This window comes from Garra rufa, chromosome 17 (genome assembly GCF_049309525.1).
Source record: "Garra rufa chromosome 17, GarRuf1.0, whole genome shotgun sequence".
Taxonomy (NCBI): Eukaryota; Metazoa; Chordata; class Actinopteri; order Cypriniformes; family Cyprinidae; genus Garra; species Garra rufa.
Genome location: NC_133377.1, coordinates 15,230,264 through 15,253,328, shown reverse-complemented (window position 1 = coordinate 15,253,328; position 23,065 = coordinate 15,230,264). Strand labels below are relative to the sequence as shown.

General features: G+C 34.2%; 2 protein-coding genes across 2 annotated transcripts in view; both read left to right on the top strand.

Moving 5' to 3' along the window:
* Positions 1 to 1,719: 1,719 nt before the first annotated feature.
* LOC141290265 (tRNA selenocysteine 1-associated protein 1-like) lies at positions 1,720 to 12,350 on the top strand. The gene is made up of 9 exons (XM_073822454.1): positions 1,720 to 1,743; positions 1,858 to 1,955; positions 2,518 to 2,617; positions 2,719 to 2,771; positions 5,859 to 5,990; positions 6,078 to 6,197; positions 10,742 to 10,916; positions 11,939 to 11,969; positions 12,172 to 12,350. The coding sequence occupies exons 1-9, from the start codon at positions 1,720 to 1,722 to the stop codon at positions 12,348 to 12,350; spliced, it is 912 nt and encodes a 303-aa protein (XP_073678555.1).
* A 1,734-nt stretch (positions 12,351 to 14,084) lies between these two features.
* Positions 14,085 to 23,065, top strand: part of stx12 (syntaxin 12) — a 17,847-nt gene continuing 8,866 nt past the window's right edge. The window contains 9 exon segments of the mRNA XM_073822071.1: positions 14,085 to 14,223; positions 15,983 to 16,169; positions 18,194 to 18,263; positions 18,356 to 18,455; positions 18,613 to 18,750; positions 20,784 to 20,827; positions 20,917 to 21,002; positions 21,005 to 21,021; positions 22,694 to 22,766. Coding sequence (XP_073678172.1) covers positions 16,073 to 16,169; positions 18,194 to 18,263; positions 18,356 to 18,455; positions 18,613 to 18,750; positions 20,784 to 20,827; positions 20,917 to 21,002; positions 21,005 to 21,021; positions 22,694 to 22,766 — 625 coding nt within the window. The 5' untranslated portion in view covers positions 14,085 to 14,223; positions 15,983 to 16,072.

The window sequence follows — 23,065 nt, the reverse complement described above, 5'->3', positions numbered from 1 at the left end:
CAGAATAGCTCACTCTAAAAAGGACTGATTTTGACAAGGTAAAAAGAGTGTTGTTTTACACTACTATTGAGAAATTATAACCAAAGTATGTTATAGACTTCTCATTAAGACCCTAAAGAATCATATCAACTTGTGGAAAATGGGCATCCGATGACTCCTTTAAATAAACCAAAAACACATAATAGTCAATAGGGAATTTCAAACCTGAAATATGATCACACAATCTTACAAAATTGTTGGAAACATCACATTTGAATTATCTGGCAAATGCATGCATAGAGAATAAAACAAATCATGATGTAGGCCTACTGTTTTTGCCTTTTCCTTTTTTTCCCACCAAAGCATTGGCAGTGTTAAGCCTTGATAGTCAAGTTGAGAGTGGGTTTAGTCACACAGTGCAAAAAATGCTTTTCTTACTTAGATTTTATGTCTTGTTTCCAGTTAAAATATCAAAAAATTCTTACTTCAAGAAGGATTTTCTAGACAATTAAAAATGAATGTCTTGTTTTCAGACAAAACTAGTCAAAATTAAGTGTGTTTTTGCTTGAAACAAGCACAATAATCTGCCAATGGGGTAAGAAAAATAATCTTGTTTTCTGTTTGAAATAATATTTTTATGCTTACCCCATTGGCAGATTATTTTGCTTGTTTCTCAGCAAAAACTTAATTTTTACTTGTCTAGAAAATCCTTCTTGATTTAAGAATTTTTAGATATTTTAGTGGAATGTTTTTGTTTGCTGAAATGTTTTTTAACCCACTGACCAGACTGAGAAACCTGGTGAAAAAAAAAAAAAAAACAGCTAAACCCAGCCTAGGCTGGTCATGGTCAGCAGGCTGGTTTTAGAGGGGTTTTGGTCACTTTCCCAGCCTGGCTAGTGAAACCACCAGCTTAAACCATCCTGACCAGCTTGGCCAGCTACTTCCAGCTTAAACCAAAAGCTGGCCTAGGCTGGTTGGTTGGTCTTAGCTGGAAGTAGCTGATTTTAGCTGGTCTCCCAGCCTGGTCAGGCTGGTTTTAGCTGCTGGTTTCCCAGCCTGACCAGCTAAGATCAGCCTGGCCAGGCAGGGAAAGTGGCCAAAACCCCTCTAAAACCAGCCTGCTGACCAGCTAAAACCAGCCAACCAGCCTAGGCTGGTTTTAGCTGATTTTTTCACCAGGGTATATAGAGAAAATGATATTGCACATTTAACTTTTCACATTGCACCCTTCAAGAACTGTATACAGAGTGAGGAAAAGAGTTCACAAAATCACTAGCTGGTCATAGCTGGTCAGTAGGCAGGTTTTAGAGGGGTTTTGGCACCTTTTCCAGCCTGCAGGCTGGTCTTAGCTGTTTATCCTACGTGTATTTTCTTATTCTCGTCTTATTTTTATTGTCTCTGTGTTGTTGTTGTCTCTGTATACTGGAAGCTAATGACACTGAAACAAATTCCTTGTATGCGCAAGTATACAATAAAGTTCTTTCTGATTCTGATTCTAAATCATAGTCTACTGATCCCAGGTCAGTTCTGGTCTTCGCCTCTAGATGGCGCTAACATGGCATTTTATAAACACTTGCACGTGTTGTGAATCTCTCAACTTGTTTTAACGTTCCAAAAATAATCACAACGTGCCGGTTTGGGAAAAAAAAAAATCGAATGGCAATGTAAACACATTCTATAAAAAAAAAATAAAGAAACCGCAAAAATCTCGAATGAACCTAAAGAACGTACGAAAGCAAAATGAACAGCCTCTGGATGGGCAACGTGAGTTTGGCAGACAACGTCTATACCTGTACTTGGGCTTGCTTAAATTTTGTACACGGATAAAGGGGAACTTGACACTTGGCTGTGTGTTTGCGATGTGTGTTGTATGTGTAGCTGGAGCCCTATATGGATGAAGAGTTCATCTCCAGAGCTTTTGCTCATATGGGAGAAACAGTAATGGGAGTCAGACTGATCCGAGACAAAATAACAGGGTAAAGTTTCTATCTACACTGCAAAAAATGCTTTTCTTACTTAGATTTTTGTCTTGTTTCCAACCAAAATATCAGGAAGGATTTTCTATATGTGTAAAAAATATTGTCTTGTTTTCAGAAAAAAAACAACAACTCAAAATTAAGTGAGATTTTGCTTAGAAAAAGCTAAATAATCTGTCAATGGGGTAAGCAAAAAAAAAAAAAAAACATCTTATTTTGAACAGAAAACAAGATTATTTTTTTACCCCATTGACAGATTATTTTGCTTGTTTCAAGCAAAAATGCACTTAATTTTTACTTGTTTTTTCCTGAAAACAAGACAATAATTTTTACTTGTCTAGAAAATCCTTCTTGATTTAAGAATTTTTAGATATTTTGGCTGGAAACGAGACAAAAATGTAAGTAAGAAAGGCATTTTTTGCAGTTTATCTATCTATCTATCTATCTATCTATCTATCTATCTATCTATCTATCTATCTATCTATCTATCTATCTATCTATCTATCTATCTATCTATCTATCTATCTATGATTAAGTGTAAGGCTGTTGCTGATCTTTTCAGGCAAAATGCAGGCTATGGCTTTGTGGAGCTGATTGATAACACATCAGTAGAGAGATGCCTCCGCAAAGTGAATGGGAAACTATTGCCTGGTGCTGCTCCTGTAATTATTCACAAGTCACCATTATGATCACTTTGAAAATTGAATGCGATAAAGTGATAGATTGTATTATCATAACCTTTAATCATAATGTGATGTTACAGCCGAAGAGGTTCAAGTTGAGTCGTGCCACCTACGGGAAACATGGTGACAGCTGGTAAGAAATACATTTTTTCTTTCTCGCATAGACTGCATTTTAAAATAGCTTTTGAAATGACTGGTGCAATCTGCTGTAAGCAATCAACTATTCAAAGAACATCCTGTGTGGACAGAAAAAGGAAGTGAAGCTTGGATATAAATATATCATTGCAAGACTGTACAGAAGCTTTTGAGCTCAGGGTTTAATTTTTGTATAAGAATTGGATTTTTATAATATGTTGCTTTATTAAAAAGCAAAATTGGCTGTCATCATGGTGTCCTGTATTTCAGGGATGCCATAGAAGAAGCATTTTTGGTTCCACAAAGAAACATTCACTCAAAGGTTCTTTGAAGAACCATCTCTTTCTTTCCTTTTTATGATCTGAAGAACCTTCTTTCGCCACAAAGAACCTTTTGTGAAACAGAAAGGTTTTTCAAATATCAAAGGTTCTTTATGGAACCATTTAGACAAAAAGGTTCTTCTATGGCATCGTGAAGCACCTTTATTTTTCCAAAATTTGGGTTTGGAACTCTGATACCAAAACAAAGTTCTTGGAAGTGTTTTAGTAATATTTGAGTCCAGACAAAACCAGACTCAATTCTGAATTTTGAGTATAAGACTTATTTTTGGAGATAGGAAATAGTCGTCAGCTGACTCTCCACTGGTGAAAATAAAGTTCAGACAATGAAGTGAAAATAATAAATAATAATAAATGTATTGGGACATTCTGTGTCAACTCCACCAAAGGCCCCTGTCTTAAATTTTTGATTTTGCTAATATTTATTCTGATGAAACATAGATGTGCATAGTAACGAAAGCCAAAATATTAAATGTCATGAATGGATATTTACTGAGTAATCCACTATTTTGTAGAGGGAGGACAAAATGGCAGTTTTCACCTGAGATTCAGTCAAATTACAAGGGAGTAAAAATGGCTTTAGAAAGATGGCAGCTTCATAATGTTATTTTTACTCAGAGATTGGTTAGTCTATTAGTAAAATCTGTTAACTTTAGCCATCTTTGTTGCATTATGCACAAATGGTGACCATTTAGAAATGAGGAAATGGCGCTTTTCAAGTTTTTTTCTCAGAAGTTTTCCTGTATCTCAAGAAGTATTAAAGATATCTTAATGCTCTTTTAGATATTGGGTCTTAACAAACTTACATTTTGGCATATTTAATTTTAAGGCCCTATGAGATTTGGTTCCAGAGATATTGGAGTTTCAGTATGGCCCTAGGAGAAAATCTTTAAAATCTACACATTTCCACTGGTCAAAAAGCTTCTTTTCTTGTAAAGAGGAATGTCTGAAGATCAAATAATCTTGAAACTAGAGATGTTTCCTTCTGTCAAGACAACTGCATTGAACATAGCATAGTCTGAGGGCCATAAATGTTCTTCTTCCCAATGTTCACATGCATATAACTCAAGATGTATTAAAGATAATGCAATATGATTTTAGGTTCTAGTTGTTAATAAACTTTTCTTTTGGAATGATAATTTTAAAGGCCCTAGATCATTCAATCCCAGAGATATGGATATCTCAATGAGGCTACATGTCCAGAATGTTAAATATTACAGATTTTCAGTGGTCAAAAACCAAATGTTTGTCACTTTGTATACAGCTGATACTTATTTTATTTAAAGAACAATGTCTGAAGAAGAAATAATGTTGAAATAAGAACTGTATCTTGTTTCCCTCTATCAAAACAATTGTATAGAACATAGCTGTTTGTGTATAAAAAGTGCATTGAAATGGTCAAGTTGAAGCACATTACATTGCTTTCTGTAGTCTATTCATAATATTCTATATTTGAATCAGTTTCAGGTCTATTTTGAAGAAGGGATTGCATTGTAAACAGTAATGACTAGATAAAAAAAAACTACATTTGGGTTTTTGACCATTAAAAATGGGTAAGATACTAAATGTGGAGCTGCACTGAGATCTCGATGTCTCTAGGATTAAACCATGCAGGACCTAAAAATAAAGATTCCAAAAGAAAAGTTTCTTAGGAACCAAAATCTAAAATCATATTAAGATCATTTTAATACTTCTTGAGTTATAGGCACAGACATTCTGGGAGATAATATTTATGACACTATGACATGTTCTATGCAGTTGTTTTGAACAAAATACAAATCTAATTTCAACATTATTTCTTCTTATATCTTCTGACATTGTGCTTTAAATAGAATAAGCATCCGCTGTATACAAAGTGACCAACATTTGATTTTTGACCACTGAAATTGGGTAATATTCAACAATCTGCCTCATTGACATCCCCATATCTCTGGGACTAAATAATGTAGGGCCTTAAAAATTACGACTTCGAAAGAAACATTTATTAACAACTAGAATCTAAAATCATATTGCGATATCTTTAATACTTCTTGAGTTATAGGCATGTGAACGTTGGGGAAAAGAACATCATGGAACTTAGGTATGTTTAATGCAGTTGTCTTGACAGAAGGAAACAAGATACATCTCTAGTTACAAGATTATTTGATCTTCAGACAATCCTCTTTACAAGAAACGAAGTATCATATTTTTGCAAACTGACCCAAATTTGGTTTTTGACCAATGGAAATGTATACATTTTAACAATTTACTCCTGGAGCCATATTGTAATTTTAATATCTCTAGAACCAAATCTCATAGGACCTTAAAAATGAAGATGCTAAAGGTTATGTTTATTAAGACCCAATATCTAAAAGAGAAGTAAGATATCTTTAATATTTCTTGAGTTACAGGCATGCAAACTTTTGGAGAAAAAGTTTAAAAGTGCTGTTTTCCCATTTTTGAATGGTCACCATTGGCACATAATGCAACAAAGATTGCTAAAGTTAACTGATTTTACTAATAGAGCTACCAATCTCTGTGTTAAAATAACATCATGAGGCTGCCATCTTTCTGAAGACTCATTTTCAAGTGAAAATTGCCATTTTGACCTCCCTCTACAAAATAGTGGATTACTCAGTAAATATTCATTCATGACGTTCAATATTTTGGCTTTCATCAATATACATGTTTATCTTTGTTCAGAAAAAAATATTAGCAAAATCGAAAATTTGGTTGATTTGACACAGCTTAATTTGATTTCCCTACAGCTCTACTTTCTCCCTCTTTGTGTCGGATCTCACCCCAGATGTGGATGATGGCATGTTGTATGAGTTCTTTCATTATCATTTTTCATCCTGCTGCAGTGGGAAGATCGTTCTGGACAGCAGTGGAAACTCAAAGTAAGATTTAATGAATAAGTTCCCATCAGATGTTGTTTAACTCTTAATTTCCGTACATTTCCTTCTGCAAATTGCTGTTGTTTATAGGTGCTGTGGCTTTGTGAGCTTTGAAAGCGAGAGAGAGCAGAGACGGGCTCTGGCAGAACTCCAGGGCGCCTCAGGACTCGGGAAGAAACGTTTACGCCTCAGTCTGGCTGCAAGTAAACTGTGAGTGTTTGTTATGAGAGGAAATTATGTGACGAGTCTTTTAGGTCATTCTGGTTTCTGTTTTCTCTTGACAGTAACTGCTTTTGTTAAAAATACTGTACCCTACTGTTGAAATGAATCATTTTATTCAGCAAGCACACATTAAACTGATCAAAAATGACAGAATTTTGCTACAAAACTCAAAATGGTTGACACTAATCTAACTAGACCAATCTTATGATTTTTAGCCAAAATGGTCAGAAGTTATTAGTAGAAATGTCAGTATTTTATATCTTTTGACCAGTAGGTGGTGCTGTGCCAAAATTACTTATGTGCCCTCAGGTCATGCTTGTTATAACACATACCAAGTTTGGTCAGAATCCACTAAAGCATTGCAGAGATATAGCCTTGTGTCCTTTTTTGCACAAACTTTGTCAAATTCGTTGGCATACTTTACCAAAAAAGTTTGGTATATCAAAAAGAATGCTCTAAAGATGATTTGAGCCAATTTTGGCGAAAATTTGACCAATTGGACCATAGAAATCAAACATTTCATATAGATTCAACTCAGTATGAGTCAACGAATTAGAAGAAAAAAATAATCTTTTGGATGTTACAGTTCAAAAGTTATAAGCAGAAACATGAGTGCAATTTTAGCCTGTTGGTGGCACTAGAGAGTTTGGTTAATAATGAGACCTCTATTTGTGTGCCTAATTAAAAAAAATTCGAAATGGTCCAAGCTCAGAATGGCTGACATAGGAACATTTGGTATTTTTTAATTTGATATTTTCTACTCTGAATCAACTAAGATCACTCTAATGATATTTGGTCAAATTGTTTAGAAAATACAAACAAAAATGACAATTTTTTATATCTTTTGACCAGTAGGTGTTAAAACTACTCATGTGCTCTCAGGACATGCTTGGTATAACACATACTAAGTTTGGTCCGAATCTGCTAAAGCCTTGCGAAGATATAGTATCATGTTCATTTTTGTGCATATTTCATCAAATTCGTTGACGTTCTTTATGAAAATGGGTTAGTATATAAAAAAGCTTTTGACAACTTTTTGCCAGCATTGTCTGAAGATGATCTGAGCCAATTTTGGTGAAAATCAGAAAGACCGTTTAGGACAAGTTCCAAAAAGTAGATTTTCACAAAATTCTAAATTGCGACCGGTAGAAATTTAAATTTTAGTGCTTGGCCCATAATGTCTATAGCAAATGTCTGTAGACTGTCCTCTATTTGTGTTATAAATTACGTAATTTTTTCGCAAGCGATTCTATAAGATTCATGACAATACGTTAAAGTGTTTGAAAAGTACAGCATTTTACTACAAAATTCAAAAAGGTCCACACTCAGAATGGCTGACAAAGGAAAAGTTGGTTTTGTTGAATTCGGTGTGTTACTCTGACTCTTATTATTTTTGGTCAAACTGTCTAGAAAATATAAACAAAAAGGCCAAATTTTTAAATCTTTTTACCAGTAGGTGGCACTGTGTCAAAACTACTCATGTGCTCTCAGGTCATGCTTGGTATAACACATACTAAGTTTGATCCGCTAAAGCCTTGCGAAGATATAGTATCATTTTTGTGCATATTTTATCAATTTCGTTGACGTTCTTTATGAAAATGGGTTAGTATATAAAAAAGCTTTTGACAACTTTTTGCCAGCATTGTCTAAAGATGATCTGAGCCAATTTAGGTAAAAATCGGACAAAAAGTCTAGGACAAGTTCTAAAAAGTAGATTTTTCCCAAAATTCTAAATTGCGACCTGTAGAAATTTAAATTTTGGGGCTTGGCCCCTAATGTCTGTAGCAAATGTCTGTAGACTGTCCTCTATTTGTGTTCCAAATTACGAAACTTTCTCGTAAGCGATTCTTTAAGATTCATAACAATACATTAAAGCGTTTAAAAAATGAAGCATTTTACCACAAAATTCAAAATGGTCCACGCTCAGGATGGCCCACATAGGAACATTTGGTATTGTTTAATTCGGTATGCTACTCCGGCTCTAACAAAATCACTCTTATGATTTTTGGTCAAACTGCTGTTTAGAAAATATAAACAAAAATGTAAAATTTTAATATATTTTGACCAGTAGGTGGCACTGTGTTAAAACTACTCATGTGCTCTCAGGTCATGCTTGACATAACGCATACTAAGTTTGATCCGAATCCGCAAGCCTTGCAAAGATATAGTATCATGTCTGTTTGTGTGCATATATTTTGTCAAATTCATTGACATTATGAAAATGGTTTGGTATATCAAAAAGCTTTTGACAACTTTTTGCCAGCATTGTCTGAAGTTGATCTGAGCCAATTTCGGTGAAAATCAGACAAACCATCTACGATGAGTTCAAAAAAGTAGATTTTCCAGAAAAAATTAAAATTGCAACCCGTAGAAATGTACAGTCGTGGCCAAAAGTTTTGAGAATTACATAAATATTGGAAATTGGAAAAGTTGCTGCTTAAGTTTTTATAATAGCAATTTGCATATACTCCAGAATGTTATGAAGAGTGATCAGATGAATTGTATAGTCCTTATTTGCCATGAAAATTAACTTAATCCCGAAAAAAACTTTCCACTGCATTGTTAAGAAGGCTTCAGGGCATTCAAGAAAGTCCTGCAAGCGCCAGGATGGTCTCCTAAAGAGGATTCAGCTGCGGGATCGGAGTGCCACCAGTGCAGAGCTTGCTCAGGAATGGCAGCAGGCAGGTGTGAGCGCATCTGAACGCACAGTGAGGACAAGACTTTTGGAAGATGGCCTGGTGTCAAGAAGGGCAGCAAAGAAGCCACTTCTCTCCAAAAAAAAAAAAACATCAGGGACAGATTGATCTTCTGCAAAAAGTATGGTGAATGGACTGGGGCAAAGTCATATTCTCCGATGAAGCCTCTTTCTGATTGTTTGGAGCATCTGGAAAAAGGCTTGTCCGGAGAAGAAAAAGTGAGCGCTACCATCAGTCCTGTGTCATGCCAACAGTAAAGCATCCTGAGATCATTCATGTGTGGGGTTGCTTCTCATCCAAGGGAGTGGGCTCACTCACAATTTTGCCCCAAAACACAGCCATGAATAAAGAATGGTACCAAAACACCCTCCAACAGCAACTTCTTCCAACAATCCAACAACAGTTTGGTGAAGAACAATGCATTTTCCAGCACTATGGAGAACCGTGCCATAAGGCAAAAGTGATAACTAAGTGGCTCGGGGACCAAAACGTTGAAATTTTGGGTCCATGGCCTGGAAACTCCCCAGATCTTAATCCCATTGAGAACTTGTGGTCAATCCTCAAGAGGCGGGTGGACAAACAAAAACCCTCTAATTCTGACAAACTCCAAGAAGTGATTATGAAAGAATGGGTTGCTATCAGTCAGGATTTGGCCCAGAAGTTGATTGAGAGCATGCCCAGTCGAATTGCAGAGGTCCTGAAAAAGAAGGGCCAACACTGCAAATACTGACTCTTTGCATAAATGTCATGTAATTGTCGATAAAAGCCTTTGAAACGTATGAAGTGCTTGTAATTATATTTCAGTACATCACAGAAACAACTGAAACAAAGATCTAAAAGCAGTTTAGCAGCAAACTTTGTGAAAACTAATATTTGTGTCATTCTCAAAACTTTTGGCCACGACTGTACATTTCAGTGCTTGGCCCCTAATTATGTCTGTAGCAAATGTTTAATGCATGCAACTCAGCATAAGTCAAGGAATCAGAAGAAAAACAATTTTGATTTTCGACTTTTTCAAAAATTGTTAGCGGAAACATGAGTGCAAATTTGGCCTTTGGTGGCGCTAGAGAGTTTGCAACAGAGACTTCAAATTTTCTGTGGTTAATGATGAGACTCTCCTCTGTTTTTGTGCCAAATTGAATAACTTTCTCATAGGAGATTCTATTAGATTCATAACAATACGTTAAAGCATTTGAAAAAATACCGCATTTTACTACAAATTTTGAAAAGGTCCACGCTCAGAATGGCTAACATAGGAAAATTTGTTATTGTTTAATTCGGTATCTTACTTTGACTCCAATGAGACCACTTATGATTTTGACAAAAGTGTAAAATTTTAAAATGCAAATCCTTTGACCAGTAGGTGGTGCTATGTCAAACCAACTTATGTGTCCTCAGGTTATGCTTGGTATAATGCATACTAAGTTTGGTCTGAATCCGGTAATGATATACCATCATGTCCATTTTTGTGAAAGTTTCGTCAAATTTATTGACTCACTTTACTTTATGTAGTTTGGTATATCAGAAAGCTTTTAATACCTTTTTTTGCCAGCAGTCTGAAGATGGTCTGTGCCAATTTTGGTGAAAATTCGACAAACCATCTAGGAAGAGTTTGAAAAAGTGGATATTTTGCAAAAAATCAAAATTGCGACCCATAGAAATTTAAATGTTGGTGCTTTGGCCCCTAATAATGTCTGTAGCAAATATTTAATGAGTTAAGAGTTTAAGAGTCACTTTCGTCACGTACTGTTTGAGTGATACTTATCACAAACAAAAAATAAATAAATAAATAAATAAAAATAATAGATTAATGTGTCCAATCCTTCCCTCAACTAGGAAGAAGAAAGATTCATCTGAGAACTATGGTCAGTTCTATGCAGAAAGCTACAACAGCCATAACTTGTATCTGAACCAGTACTATTACCCACAATACGCCAGCCAGTTGTCTACATATGACTGGAACTATGATTACAGCTACTTGAATCCTTCACAGAACATCACACAGGTGAGTGTGATTTTATTTTTGCATGCTTTTCCAAGTCTCACCAAAATGTGCCAGTTATTCAGTAATGGCCAACATTGTTGGCACCCCTGAAAGTTTTCCAGAAAGTCAAGTATTTCTCACAGAAAAGTGTTGCATTAAAACACATTTTGCTATACACATGTTTATTCCCTTTGTGTGTATTGGAACAAAACAAAAAAAAAGGGAGGAAAAAAAGCAAATTTGTCACACAAAATGTAAAAAAATGGGCTGGACAAAATTATTGGCACCCTTAACTTAATATTTGGTTGTACACCCTTTGGAAAAAATAACTGAAATCAGTCGCTTCCTATAACCATCAATAAGTTTCTTACACCTCTCAGCCGGAATTTTGGACCACTCTTCCTTTGCAAACTGCTCCAGGTCTCTCATATTGGAAGGGCGCCTTTTCCCAACAGCAATTTTAAGATCTCTCCACAGGTGTTCAATGGGATTTAGATCTGGACTCATTGCTGGCCACTTCAGAACTCTCCAGCGCTTTGTTGCCATCCATTTCTGGGTGCTTTTCGAAGTATGTTTGGGGTCATTGTCCTGCTGGAAGACCCAAGATCTCGGACGCAAACCCAGCTTTCTGACACTGGGCCCTACACTGCAACTTATATATCTTATTTATCCACAGTTTTGAAAGGGTGCCAATAATTTTGTCCAGCCCATTTTTGGAGTTTTGTGTGACATTATGTCAAATTAGCTTTTTTTCCTCCCTTTTTTGTTTTGTTTTGTTCCAATACACACAAAAGGAATAAACATGTGTATAGCAAAACATGTGTTAATGCAATAATTTTCTGTGAGAAATACTTGACTTTCTGGAAAAATTTCAGGGGTGCCAACAATTTTGGCCATGACTGTATTTTAAGGATTGAATTCTGAATGAATTGTCAGCTATTCTTTATCAGTTGATCAGTTGGCATAAATAAGATCCAGTATCATTTGTCTCAGTGTCAAATACATTTTTATTTTTTAAAAATGTGTATTTACTGTTTTTGTAATTGCAGGTTGAAGAGATAGAAGATGATGGTCTAGAGTGTAAGATTCATTTGCATATTAGATCAGGCGAAAAATTAATTAATTATTTTTTTCAACTCTTTAGGCTCAATATTCCACAAATGCACTTAACACAGCTTTTAATTGTTAAATGATATCATGATAATTAGACATTTCACTGTATAAAAGCCCTGATTTCAGTAAATAAGATGTCTTACGTCTGTACTTTGTTTCTCGGTTGCAGATCCAGACTCTGAGATAAATGTGATGGAGGCAAATCAGAGATTTATGGACCAGAGTGAGGAACTGTACAGTGCTCTGATGGGTTGTTTCTTCCAGCCTCCTGAATCATGGGATGGGGTCACCTGTAGTGTTACATGCTACCTACCAGAGCCAATCTATCAGTATGAGGAGATGGACTGAGTAAATGTACCTTCATTTGTTCATATTTATTATTTGTTTATATGACACAGAACTAATTATTAAGGTAAACTAAAATAAAATTGTAAACAAATTGTTAGGTAGCTGATAAATAAAAATAATAAGTTTTTTTTTTTTTTTTGAAGTAAGCAGCTCATACAGTACTGTATGCGATTTGTAGATATGTATGAATTAAATTGATTTAGGTTTGTTTGATGGGAAGTGTACAGTACACCATATGTTTAGTAGAATAAATGACTGAAATGAGTTTTATTCTCATACAGTTTTGGTTTAAACAGCAATATCTTGTTTTTTCCATTAAAAGAAATTAAGCATTGCATATTTGTATCTCTGTAGCTTAATGCATTGAACAAATCCAAATAAGATAAACATTAAAATAAATTAAAATTATAAAATAAAAACATCTCCCATTAAAAGATTTAAAGCATTACACATTTTTATCCATGAACCTTTATACATCTTAACAAATATTTAAAACATAATATTTTTTTAATCAACCGAGCCTTATACATCCAACAAATCCAAATAAATAGGGCATCAAAAAAAAAAAAAAAAAAAAAAAAAAAAAATTCATGCACCTGTCAAGTTTGAGATTTTGGGCTTTTTGGTTTTTCATAGTGTATTTCAGACTATTGGAAAGAAAACATCCAAAAGACACTGTTAAGTGTTCTTTTATAGCACTTTATCTATTTGTGTCAATAGATTTCAATTACAATCCATATTTTTAAAGGCTGTTTTCTCAAAATGAGTTGTTTCTCCTAATCTGAGCCATAAATCTCCACTTCAGTAGCACTTACACACACCAAACTTTACATTTATATCCCTGTCTATATCCTGAAGGTTTTTACAGAGGGATTTGTTCATATATAATTTGCTTGATTTTATACATTTTATTCCCCCCAAAATGGTAAAAAAATATGTGTTGTAAGTTTTTTCTGAATTATGGAGTGACGAAATGAGATACCCAAAATTCCCTCTGTAAAAAACATTTGACTCTAATATGTCAAAAAATGTAAACAAGAATTTTGAAACTGACTTCATCCAGTGTTTAGATTTTTGTACTAGAAATGTATGCAAATTAGCGCATATTTCATTAAATAATGGCATATTTGCATATTTAAACCTAACATTTTAGAAAACTTGTAATGCAAAAAATGTTTTCAATTATCAATGTAATCAATCAACTGGGTAAATAAGGTCATAACTATTAGTTAATTTTTCTTACCCTATTCACCTGCAGTGCTTCGCTTAATAAAAAAAAATAATAATAAAATAAAAAAAACTGCATAAAACTAAATAAATAAAAAAGGTAAAAATAGGCAACAGGTTTAATTTATTTCTCATAAATGAAAGAAAAAATATTACAAATATTAGTATACTATTTCTAATTACAAAAGCATTAATGATATTCAAATGGACTTGAATTTTAATATCTCAAGAACTTTTTTAAATATAGACTCTATCTATCTATCTATCTATCTATCTATCTATCTATCTATCTATCTATCTATCTATCTATCTATCTATCTATCTATCTATCTATCTATCTATCTGTGTACGACAAAAACGAACTGTAATAAATACACAGAGGTTAATAATTATAAAATATGAGTGATAAAGTATGGTTGATTGATAACGACAATAAATCCATACGGTTATTTGTATAGATTTAAAGAGATTGACAAAGCGACTTGTATAGTTTTCACTAGTTCAGAGCTCAGTTACTCGCATTCAAGTGAACATTTCGGTGTGGTTTCTGTGCCATCATCACGTGCTTCTGAAAGCCTTGCCCATTAGCGGAAGTACAAAGTGCATCAGACCGGAAGTCTCGAGTGAGGAGCGGCCCTGAGCTGAAGTAAGATCTTTATATTTATTCACCGAAATTAACCAAAACAACGCAGTGACTGTTTTAAAATATATTCGTTATGGTTATGTAAGCGTCTGTAGGTGTCAGACGAGGTTAAAAACAAGACGGTCTAAGGCTGGCCTAAGGAATATGATGTTTTGCGTCAGTTTATTTTATGCTAATACTGTTGTTTAACGTTAACGTTAGTGTTGTAACGGATTTTTGTTTGCGTTGTAGGGTAAAAGTAAACCAACCAGTTGAGTTCAAATAAATAAAACGCAACTTTGTAATCTCAAAACAACAATTCCCAGCGGTGTTTTGCTTAAATTACGTGTGTTTAAGTTAGTTAGTATGCTCACTAGCTTAGCATTTTCTGATCTGGGGTCAGTTATGACTGACATGACACGGTTTTCTTTATCATTATGTTCACTTAAAAAGAAAAGAGTCACACATATTAGTAATACAACAGCTGTGTTACCACAGTCTCTTTAAATGCTCTGTATAATACAAATTTGGTCATTTCATATATAATAATCTTATTTAAGGTCTTAATCTTATATAAATCGTTCTCATTTGCCCTAAATAACCAAACTAGTGCACTATATTAACTGTTACAGCTGGTTTAACTAAACTGAGTATGTTGCTGGTGAAGTATATCTGTTAACACTGTAATATGAGTAAGCAGTTTGACACATATAGTGTCTGTATCATGTTTATGTGTTTTACGCATGTGCCAGACTGTTCATTTAGTACTTTCCTGTATTAATCATCAACCTTTAGCTCACCATCACAACATAGGCTTTAAAGTGCACACTCATACCAAGATTAGCACTGTGATCCTTGGTGTTTACCGTCATGATGTCTTTCTCTGGTTATGTAATCATTGCCAGGCATTTAAGGTGATGTTATACACTGATTTTTATACTTCAAGTCAAAAGAACAGGCGGCTGTAATGGAAAAGGCATTATATGAGCAGTGTTGGGGGTAATGCATTACAAGTAACACAAGTTACGTAATAATATTACTTTTTCCTAGTAACTAGTAAAGTAACATTACTTTTTAATTGACAAGTTACTTTTTCAAATAAGTAACGCCAGTTACTTTTCCCCTCATTTATTGATTAAAAGCTCTCCTGTCCCCATGTTGAGAGAAATCGTAAGATGTTACTTTAGTTCTAGAATAAATGTGAACATGCATTAATTCATCTCACTCACTAAAAAAACAGATGCAGTATTTCTCAAAATGAATCAAAACTGTAAAATTCAATGCAAACCTGCATTAATTAAATGTTAAATAATTTAATAATAATTTAATCCCATTTTATTAACTGACGTCTTTCCTGCCGACCTTCGATGATCCAATTCATCCATACTAATAAGCAAAAATGCCTCAAGAACATTTGTTTATCTTTTTTTATTGCTAAAGAGTTGAGTTTTTTTCTTCTGCGGTCTTCTATACAGACCTGAATTTACTTTTCTCTAAGTCTGAGGCTTTTGGTGTAAAAAGGCTTTTACATTTGCCTAAAATAGAACTTTTTTTTTATAATAAAAACAAACAAGCAAACCCTGCCCAATTTTAAAAAGTAATGCAAAAGTAACGTAACGCATTACTTTCCATAAAAAGTAACTAACGTAATTAGTTACTTTTTTAGGGAGTAACTCAATATTGTATTGCATTACTTTTAAAAGTAACTTCCCCCAACACTCCTCCTGACTGCTCATTGTAATATTATTTTGTGTGTTCTGACCAAATGTTTCTCTGTCCTCAGCATTTTCAGGCACTGATACGCTTCCTGCTCTAGTTTCCTCCATCCTTTGTCCTGAGACGTCCATCAGAGCCAGCTGAATATCCTGCAGTCATGTCGTACGGATGGACAGAGCAGCGCGCCCCTCCAAAGGACTTTGGCAGCCTGATACAGACATGCAGCTCCAACATTCAAAAGATCACACAGAACAGTGAGTGTCTGGGTCTGTGTTGTTAAAGGAGTAGTTCACTTTCAAAACAAAAAACTACAGGTAATGCACTCACCCCCTTGTCATTCAGGATTTTCATGTCTTTCTTTCTTCCTTCAATCGTAAGGAAATTGTTTTTTGAGGAAGACATTTCAGGATTTCTCTCCATATAATGGACTTCTATGGTGCCCCCGAGTTTGAACTTCCAAAATGCATCTTCAAATGGCTCTAAACGATCACAGCCGAGAAAGAAAGGTCTTATCTAGCAAAATGATCCGTTATTTAAAAAAAAAAAAATACAATTTATATACTTTTTAACCTCAAATGCTCATCTTCTCAAGCTCTGTGTGATCTCTGTGTAGAGATTAAAAATCATTTAGAGCCTTTTGAAGCTGCATTTAAACTGCATTTTGGAAGTTCAAACTCGGTCCACTATATGGAGAGAAATCCTGAAATCCTTGTTTTCCTCAAAAAACATATATTTTTTATGACTGAAGAAAGAAAGACATGAACATCTTGAATGACAAGGGGGTGAGTACATTATCTGTACATTTTTGTTCTGAAAGTTAATTACTACTTTAAGTGGTTTTGATCTGAAAATGCTACAAGAAGTATAGAAGATCATTTTGACAACTTCTGTAGGATTTTTGGCATTTCTTTTTTTCAGTGGCCTTCATTTCCATTTTCTATTGTTTTCTCCATTGGGATTTCAAAAAAAAAAGTTTAATATTAAATTCCAATTCATGAAACCAGTCAGCCAGCTCTGAGATTATTATGTGTTGGCTCATAATAATCTCTGACTTGTTGAGACATGCACTGCTTCTCAGAGGTTTAATGTTTGTAAGTTTTTATAAATAACAAAAAAAAAAAAAATCACCAAGGCTGCATTTATTTGATCAAATGCACTGTTAAACAGTGATATTGTGAAATGTTATTAAACCGTGATACACCACCATTCAAAAGTTTGCTGAAGATATGCATCTTTGTCTCCTTCGATTTAAAAATAATGGCTAGTGCTTTGGCTGCAATATACATAAACCTACCAACATTGGTCGTTATGACTTATCACGAGAGGAGAAAATTAAGCTGTAGTCGCATAACATTAGTTAATGGAAATGCTGTCATTTCGCAGTATTGCCAAAGTTTTGTGCTGTAAAAAATAGGAATGCACCGAATGTTCGGCAGCCAAAAGCCAAATAAGCTCAAAAACGAATAAATGGCGTGACGCGATCAAATAGAGGCACGCACTAATGCAGCAAACGTGGTCAGTGTGGAAGCATTTAAAACTATCTGAGAAAGATGCAAAAAGCACCGACAATGAGAAACTGTTTATTATGGCATCGCATGCCTTCCATGACAAGAGAAAAGGTTGGTTGTTGCTGGTTACTGTATGATGACTGAAAACACCAAATGGCCTTAAACTATTAGTAAATAAACTACAGAACATTATGCTGTCTAATACACGCACAAATTGTATTTATTCTGACAGCGCTGCACAAGCTCCTTAGACAGGGTTCAAAGTCCAAAGCGCGAGGAAAATCTGCGTGATGACAATCATTCATAAATCTGCTGCTGTCAGCAAAAAGTAGTACTGAGGTCTTATGGGGTTCTGCCAAAATAAGTCAACATTCATAAATGTTAGTATTGTAATTTTACTGTTGTTCTGTAAAATAAAATAAGAAAGTAACACAAAAACAATAGCAATCATTACAGCAGCTTAATACATTTATTATAACATTCTCCTTTGCATTTATTTGTACATTAAAAACACATGCCTAATTCAAGGGGTCTCAAAAAGGGCCAAAGAATATTATTTTACTAACTTATTAAAGTTAAGTTAAATTGTGCTTTGTTGGTAGGCTATAATGTCTCCTAGAATGTTAAAAATGATCAGTGTAACATATTTTTAAATTGTTGTTTTTGTAATAGATTTTTTTTCTTTGAAAAGCAAGACAAATTATTAAATAATTATTTAAAAGCTGCACTGAGAGCCTGATTGTACTGTAAATTTGTGTTTTTCATATTAGCGGCACAAATAAAGAGCATGGTAAACCAACTGGGAACAAAACAAGACACCAGTGACCTGCGGGAGAGACTGTGAGTGTGCTTAGTTCTTGATTTATTAATGGCTGAGCATTTCCTGTTCCTCTTGTGCTCTTGTATTCTCAGAATGTGTGATTTGTTTACAGTCAGCAGGTGCAGCACTACACAAACCAGCTGGCCAAGGAGACCAACAAACACCTGAAAGACCTCGGCTCACTCTCTCTACCCGTTTCCCTGTCCGAACAGGTGCGCTCGTGTGCGCAGGCGCACTTTTAACTTTCAGAGAAATGTTTACATTATGCACAGGAAATCATTTAAAGGTCATTTAAAGGTGCTGTTATGGTTCTTGTAGTATATTGTCTGATAATCAGGTCCTAACTCATTGAATTTCTTCCTTAAACAGAGACAGCAGAAAATCCAGAAGGACCGGCTGATGAATGACTTCTCCGCCGCTCTCAACAACTTCCAGGCAGTGCAGCGTCGAGCAGCGGAGAAGGAGAAGGAGTCAGTGGCCAGAGCCCGAGCAGGGTCTCGACTCTCCGTAAGATGTTTTCCACATTAGCTCTGATCCAAACCTTAGTGAACTGTCTACATAGGCAGCATCCTTAACTGGTCATGAAACCCCCTGTTCCTGCACTGCTTAGTTCTTACCACCGTTTTGAAAAATGCTGCAAAAGTGGATGTGGTGCACTGCAAAGTGGAGGAGGAAGTGCGGAGACAGACAATACACACAACTTCGGTTTCAGAGAGTTTCATTTTACTCCATTGAAGTAAACACAGATAAATGCACAGCCATTTGCACTGTTGCACCTCTAATAACTTTTAAGGCTTATTTTGTGCTGTTCATTTAAGCCTTTTGATGGGTTTCAAGCAGCTGTAAACACCCGTTTAAACTCACAAGTGCATGAATCGCATTTGTGCTGTGTCTTGCAAAGCAAAAACTCACCTTCGATCATTAAAGGCACATCTCTTAATGTACACAGTTTCACAGTCTAAAGCATCTGTCATAGGAAATCAATACATGCTGTTGTGAATAATTAAGCATCTTCTCGTTGGATAAGAACACACAGTCTCATGAATAGTCCTTTGCCACGTCAAAAACTGTGACGTCAATACGATGTAGATTTCAGAAAAGGGAGTTTTGGTGTTTCATGACCTTTTAAAAGTGATGTTGATAAGCTTACAACTCTGTACTTAAACCCAAAAAAATACCTTAAACACAAACATTTGATGCAATATATCCTTTCTATCTAGGGGTAGGTGATATGGCAAAAATATATAGTCACTGTGCAAAATAAATAAATATATATATATATATATAAAATACATACACACACACACACACACACACACACACACACACACACACACAGGTGCATTTCAAAAGATTATAATGTCATGGAAAAGTTACCCTAACCCATTTATTTCAGTAATTAAACTCAAATTGTGAAACTTGTGTATTAAATAAATTCAGTGCACACAGATTGAAGTAGTTTAAGTAAATGAACATACTTTCCAGAAGGCCAACAATTCACTAAAAATGTTTTTATTTTATTTTTATTTATTTTTTTATTGGTCCTATGAAGTTTTCTAATTTGTTGAGATTATTGGTGGGTTTTTGTTAAATGTGAGCCAAAATCATCACAATTAAAAGAACCAAAGACTTAAACTCCTTCAGTCTGTGTGCATTGAATTTATTTAATACACAAGTTTCACAATTTGATTTGAATTACTGAAATAAATGAACTTTTCCATGATATTCTAATTTATTGACATGCACCTGTATATAAATAAGGCGATATGACCAATATATTATTGTTAAACATTCAGGTAAGAAATTGAATAATCAAATGTAAAAATAAAACGCTTAGATTAACAACAATAACAACACAAAAAGCAGCATGTATATTAAGCCATTGTCACTTTAAGACCTAATGCACAGATCCAACATACTGATATAAACGCGTCTTTCCCAACTGTTTTATGTTCACTTAAAACACATCTCACTTTGTTCATGTAAATATTGTGTTATTCATTTTAACTGGCAAGGCATTAAAATGCATGCAAGTAATGCATTTGTGTTGATAAAGTACTTTAATGTCAATTAAATATAACAATAATTGAGATTATAATCAAAAACAACAACAACAATAATAATAAAAATCCATAGAACTAAAACTAATGAGAATGTGCACTAGCAGTTCTCTCTAAAAGCTGATTATGAAGACTTTTTAATCACTCAAAATCTAATATTATCATATTGCACACTCTCTTATTTCCATCTAATCAACAAGACCTTTATTATGAAGTATTATAATTCTTAAATAAAATATATAATTTGAAATCAAGCTTCTGTCCATTCTGGAACATCTACTTAACACCATTCAAGCAATACCCAGCAGATAAAATTAATTCTGCCTTATTTTTATTACATTTTACCCATGACTATTCTGATTCGAAAATGTCATTTAGTAAAGTAGGATGCTGTTTTATGTTTTTAATGTTTGAAGTATTCAGAGTACTCTTTAGTATGTGTTGTTGAGTGAAGTGATTTGGTGTTGTGATTTACTGCAGGTTGAAGATGGAGGTCATGAAGAGCAGCTGGTCTCCTTTGAAAAGTAAGTCTCAGAGCATGTCTCATTCCCTGTTTATGATCTCCCACCACTAAGTAAAAACATTAGAGCTGAAAACATTCCTGTGTGTGCAGTAATGATGATTGGGGAAAGACCACCACTCAGACAGAAGACGTGGCCATTACAGAGGAGGACCTGGAGCTCATTAAAGAAAGAGAAACTGCATTCGACAGCTTGAGGTTGGTTTCCTCTTTTCCTGCCCCGCACTGCCTGCCACACACATTCAAACATATTCCATTCTTCCTCTTTTTTTTCCTAATCAGTTTCTCTGAGCATGTGTGTTTGAAACAGAAATGCTGCATAACTTACAAGACTCGTCAAAAGTTTGTAATAATCGATTTTTTTTTATCTGACGAAAAATACAGTAAAAACATTGTGAGAAATTACAATTTAAAATAACTCTCTTCTTTATTTAATGTATTTTTTATTCATTACTGAAAATAATGCAAAGCTGTTTTTCAGCATCATTGCTTCAGTCTTCAGTGTCATATGATTAATTCAGAAATATGGTAATTTGCTGCTCAGTTATTATCATTTATTATTAATGCTCAATTATTTATAATGGTTCTTTTTAATTCAGATTGAAAACACATGTTTGTGTCGCTTAATATTATTTTGGAAACTATTATTTTAGATCAGCATGTATTTGAAATGGCTTTATCTTTACTGTCACTTATAATCATTTTAATTTAATGCATTCACTTACCCCAAACCTTTGAATGTGTTAGTTTCAACAAAATATTGAGTAGCAAAAACTCTTTTCAGCATTATGATAAGAAAAGTTCCTGCAGCACCAAATTATAAAAGTTCTAACCTTTCTAATTTATAATATGTGTAATGTTTTCTCTCAAAAAATATACCATACTTCTGACCAGTAGTGTGTATATATGCAAGCTAACCTCTTATAACTGAAGTTTAGAGGATCTTAAATAGCTGTAATTATACACTACATTGACCTTGTTATCTGATGAAAAATACTGTGAAAACATTGTGAAATATTACAATTTAAAATAACTTTCCTCTATTTAATTTTTTCAATTCATTACTGCAAGTTAATGCAAAGCTGTTTTTTCAGCATTATTACTTTAGTCTTCAGTGTCACATGATTAATCATTAATTATTTTAATATGATGATTTGCTGCTCAGTTATTATCAGTTTTTATTAATAATGCATCTTTTTATTATTAATATTGAAAACACATTCGTGTTGCTTAATATTATTTTGAAACAGCATTTATTTTTAAATAGCTTTGTCTTTACTGTCACTTATGCTCATTTTAATTTAATGCATTCACTTACCCCAAATCTTTGAATGTGTTATGGTTTCAACAGAAATATGAATTATAATAAGAAATGATAATAAGAAAAGTTTCTTCAGCATCAAATCAGAATTTTTCTTTTCTAATATTTGTAAAAAAAAAAAAAAATATATATATATATATATATATCTCAAAAAAATATTCTATACTTTTCACCAGTACTGTGTATATATTTAAACTAACCTCTTATGACAGAGTTTAACCATTAAGTGTATCTTAAATAGCTGTAATGATACACTACATTAACTATGTTTACATCTGCGTGAATATATGGTGCATTTCTGTTAGGGCTGCAACGATTAATCGAACGATGTTGAGCGCGATTTGGCGTGGCTTGTCAGTGATTTACGGCGGGGTGTTTGATTTGCCGCTCCAGCTGAACGCACGTGATGGGGATTTACTACTAATCAGCTTCATTGACTAAACGCGCCTCACAACATCGTTCGATTAATCGTTGCAGCCCTAATTTCTGTATTCATAAATTGCACATTTGTGCTGTTGTCTATAATGTTGTACCCGTCTGTGATTGCAGTCGGACATATTGGATGTGAATCAGATTTTCAAGGATTTTGCAGTGATGATCCATGATCAGGGTGACATGATAGGTGAGTACAATCTGACTTTAATCTAAATTTTTCCACACCGCTGCTATTTATATTGGGATAATTCAGCAAAAAATTCAAATTCTCTAATTTATTCATTATGGATGCACTGAATGTTCAGCTACCAAAATATTAGCCGAAAATAGCAAAAAAAGCTCTTTCCGTGTTCGGTCGAATAAGTGAAGAAGGCCAAATACAGGGTTCGTACGGTCATGAAAAACCTGGAAAAGTCATGGAATTTTAAAATGTTAATTTCCAGGCCTGGAAAAGTTTTGGAAAATTAAATTAACCCACAAAGTTTT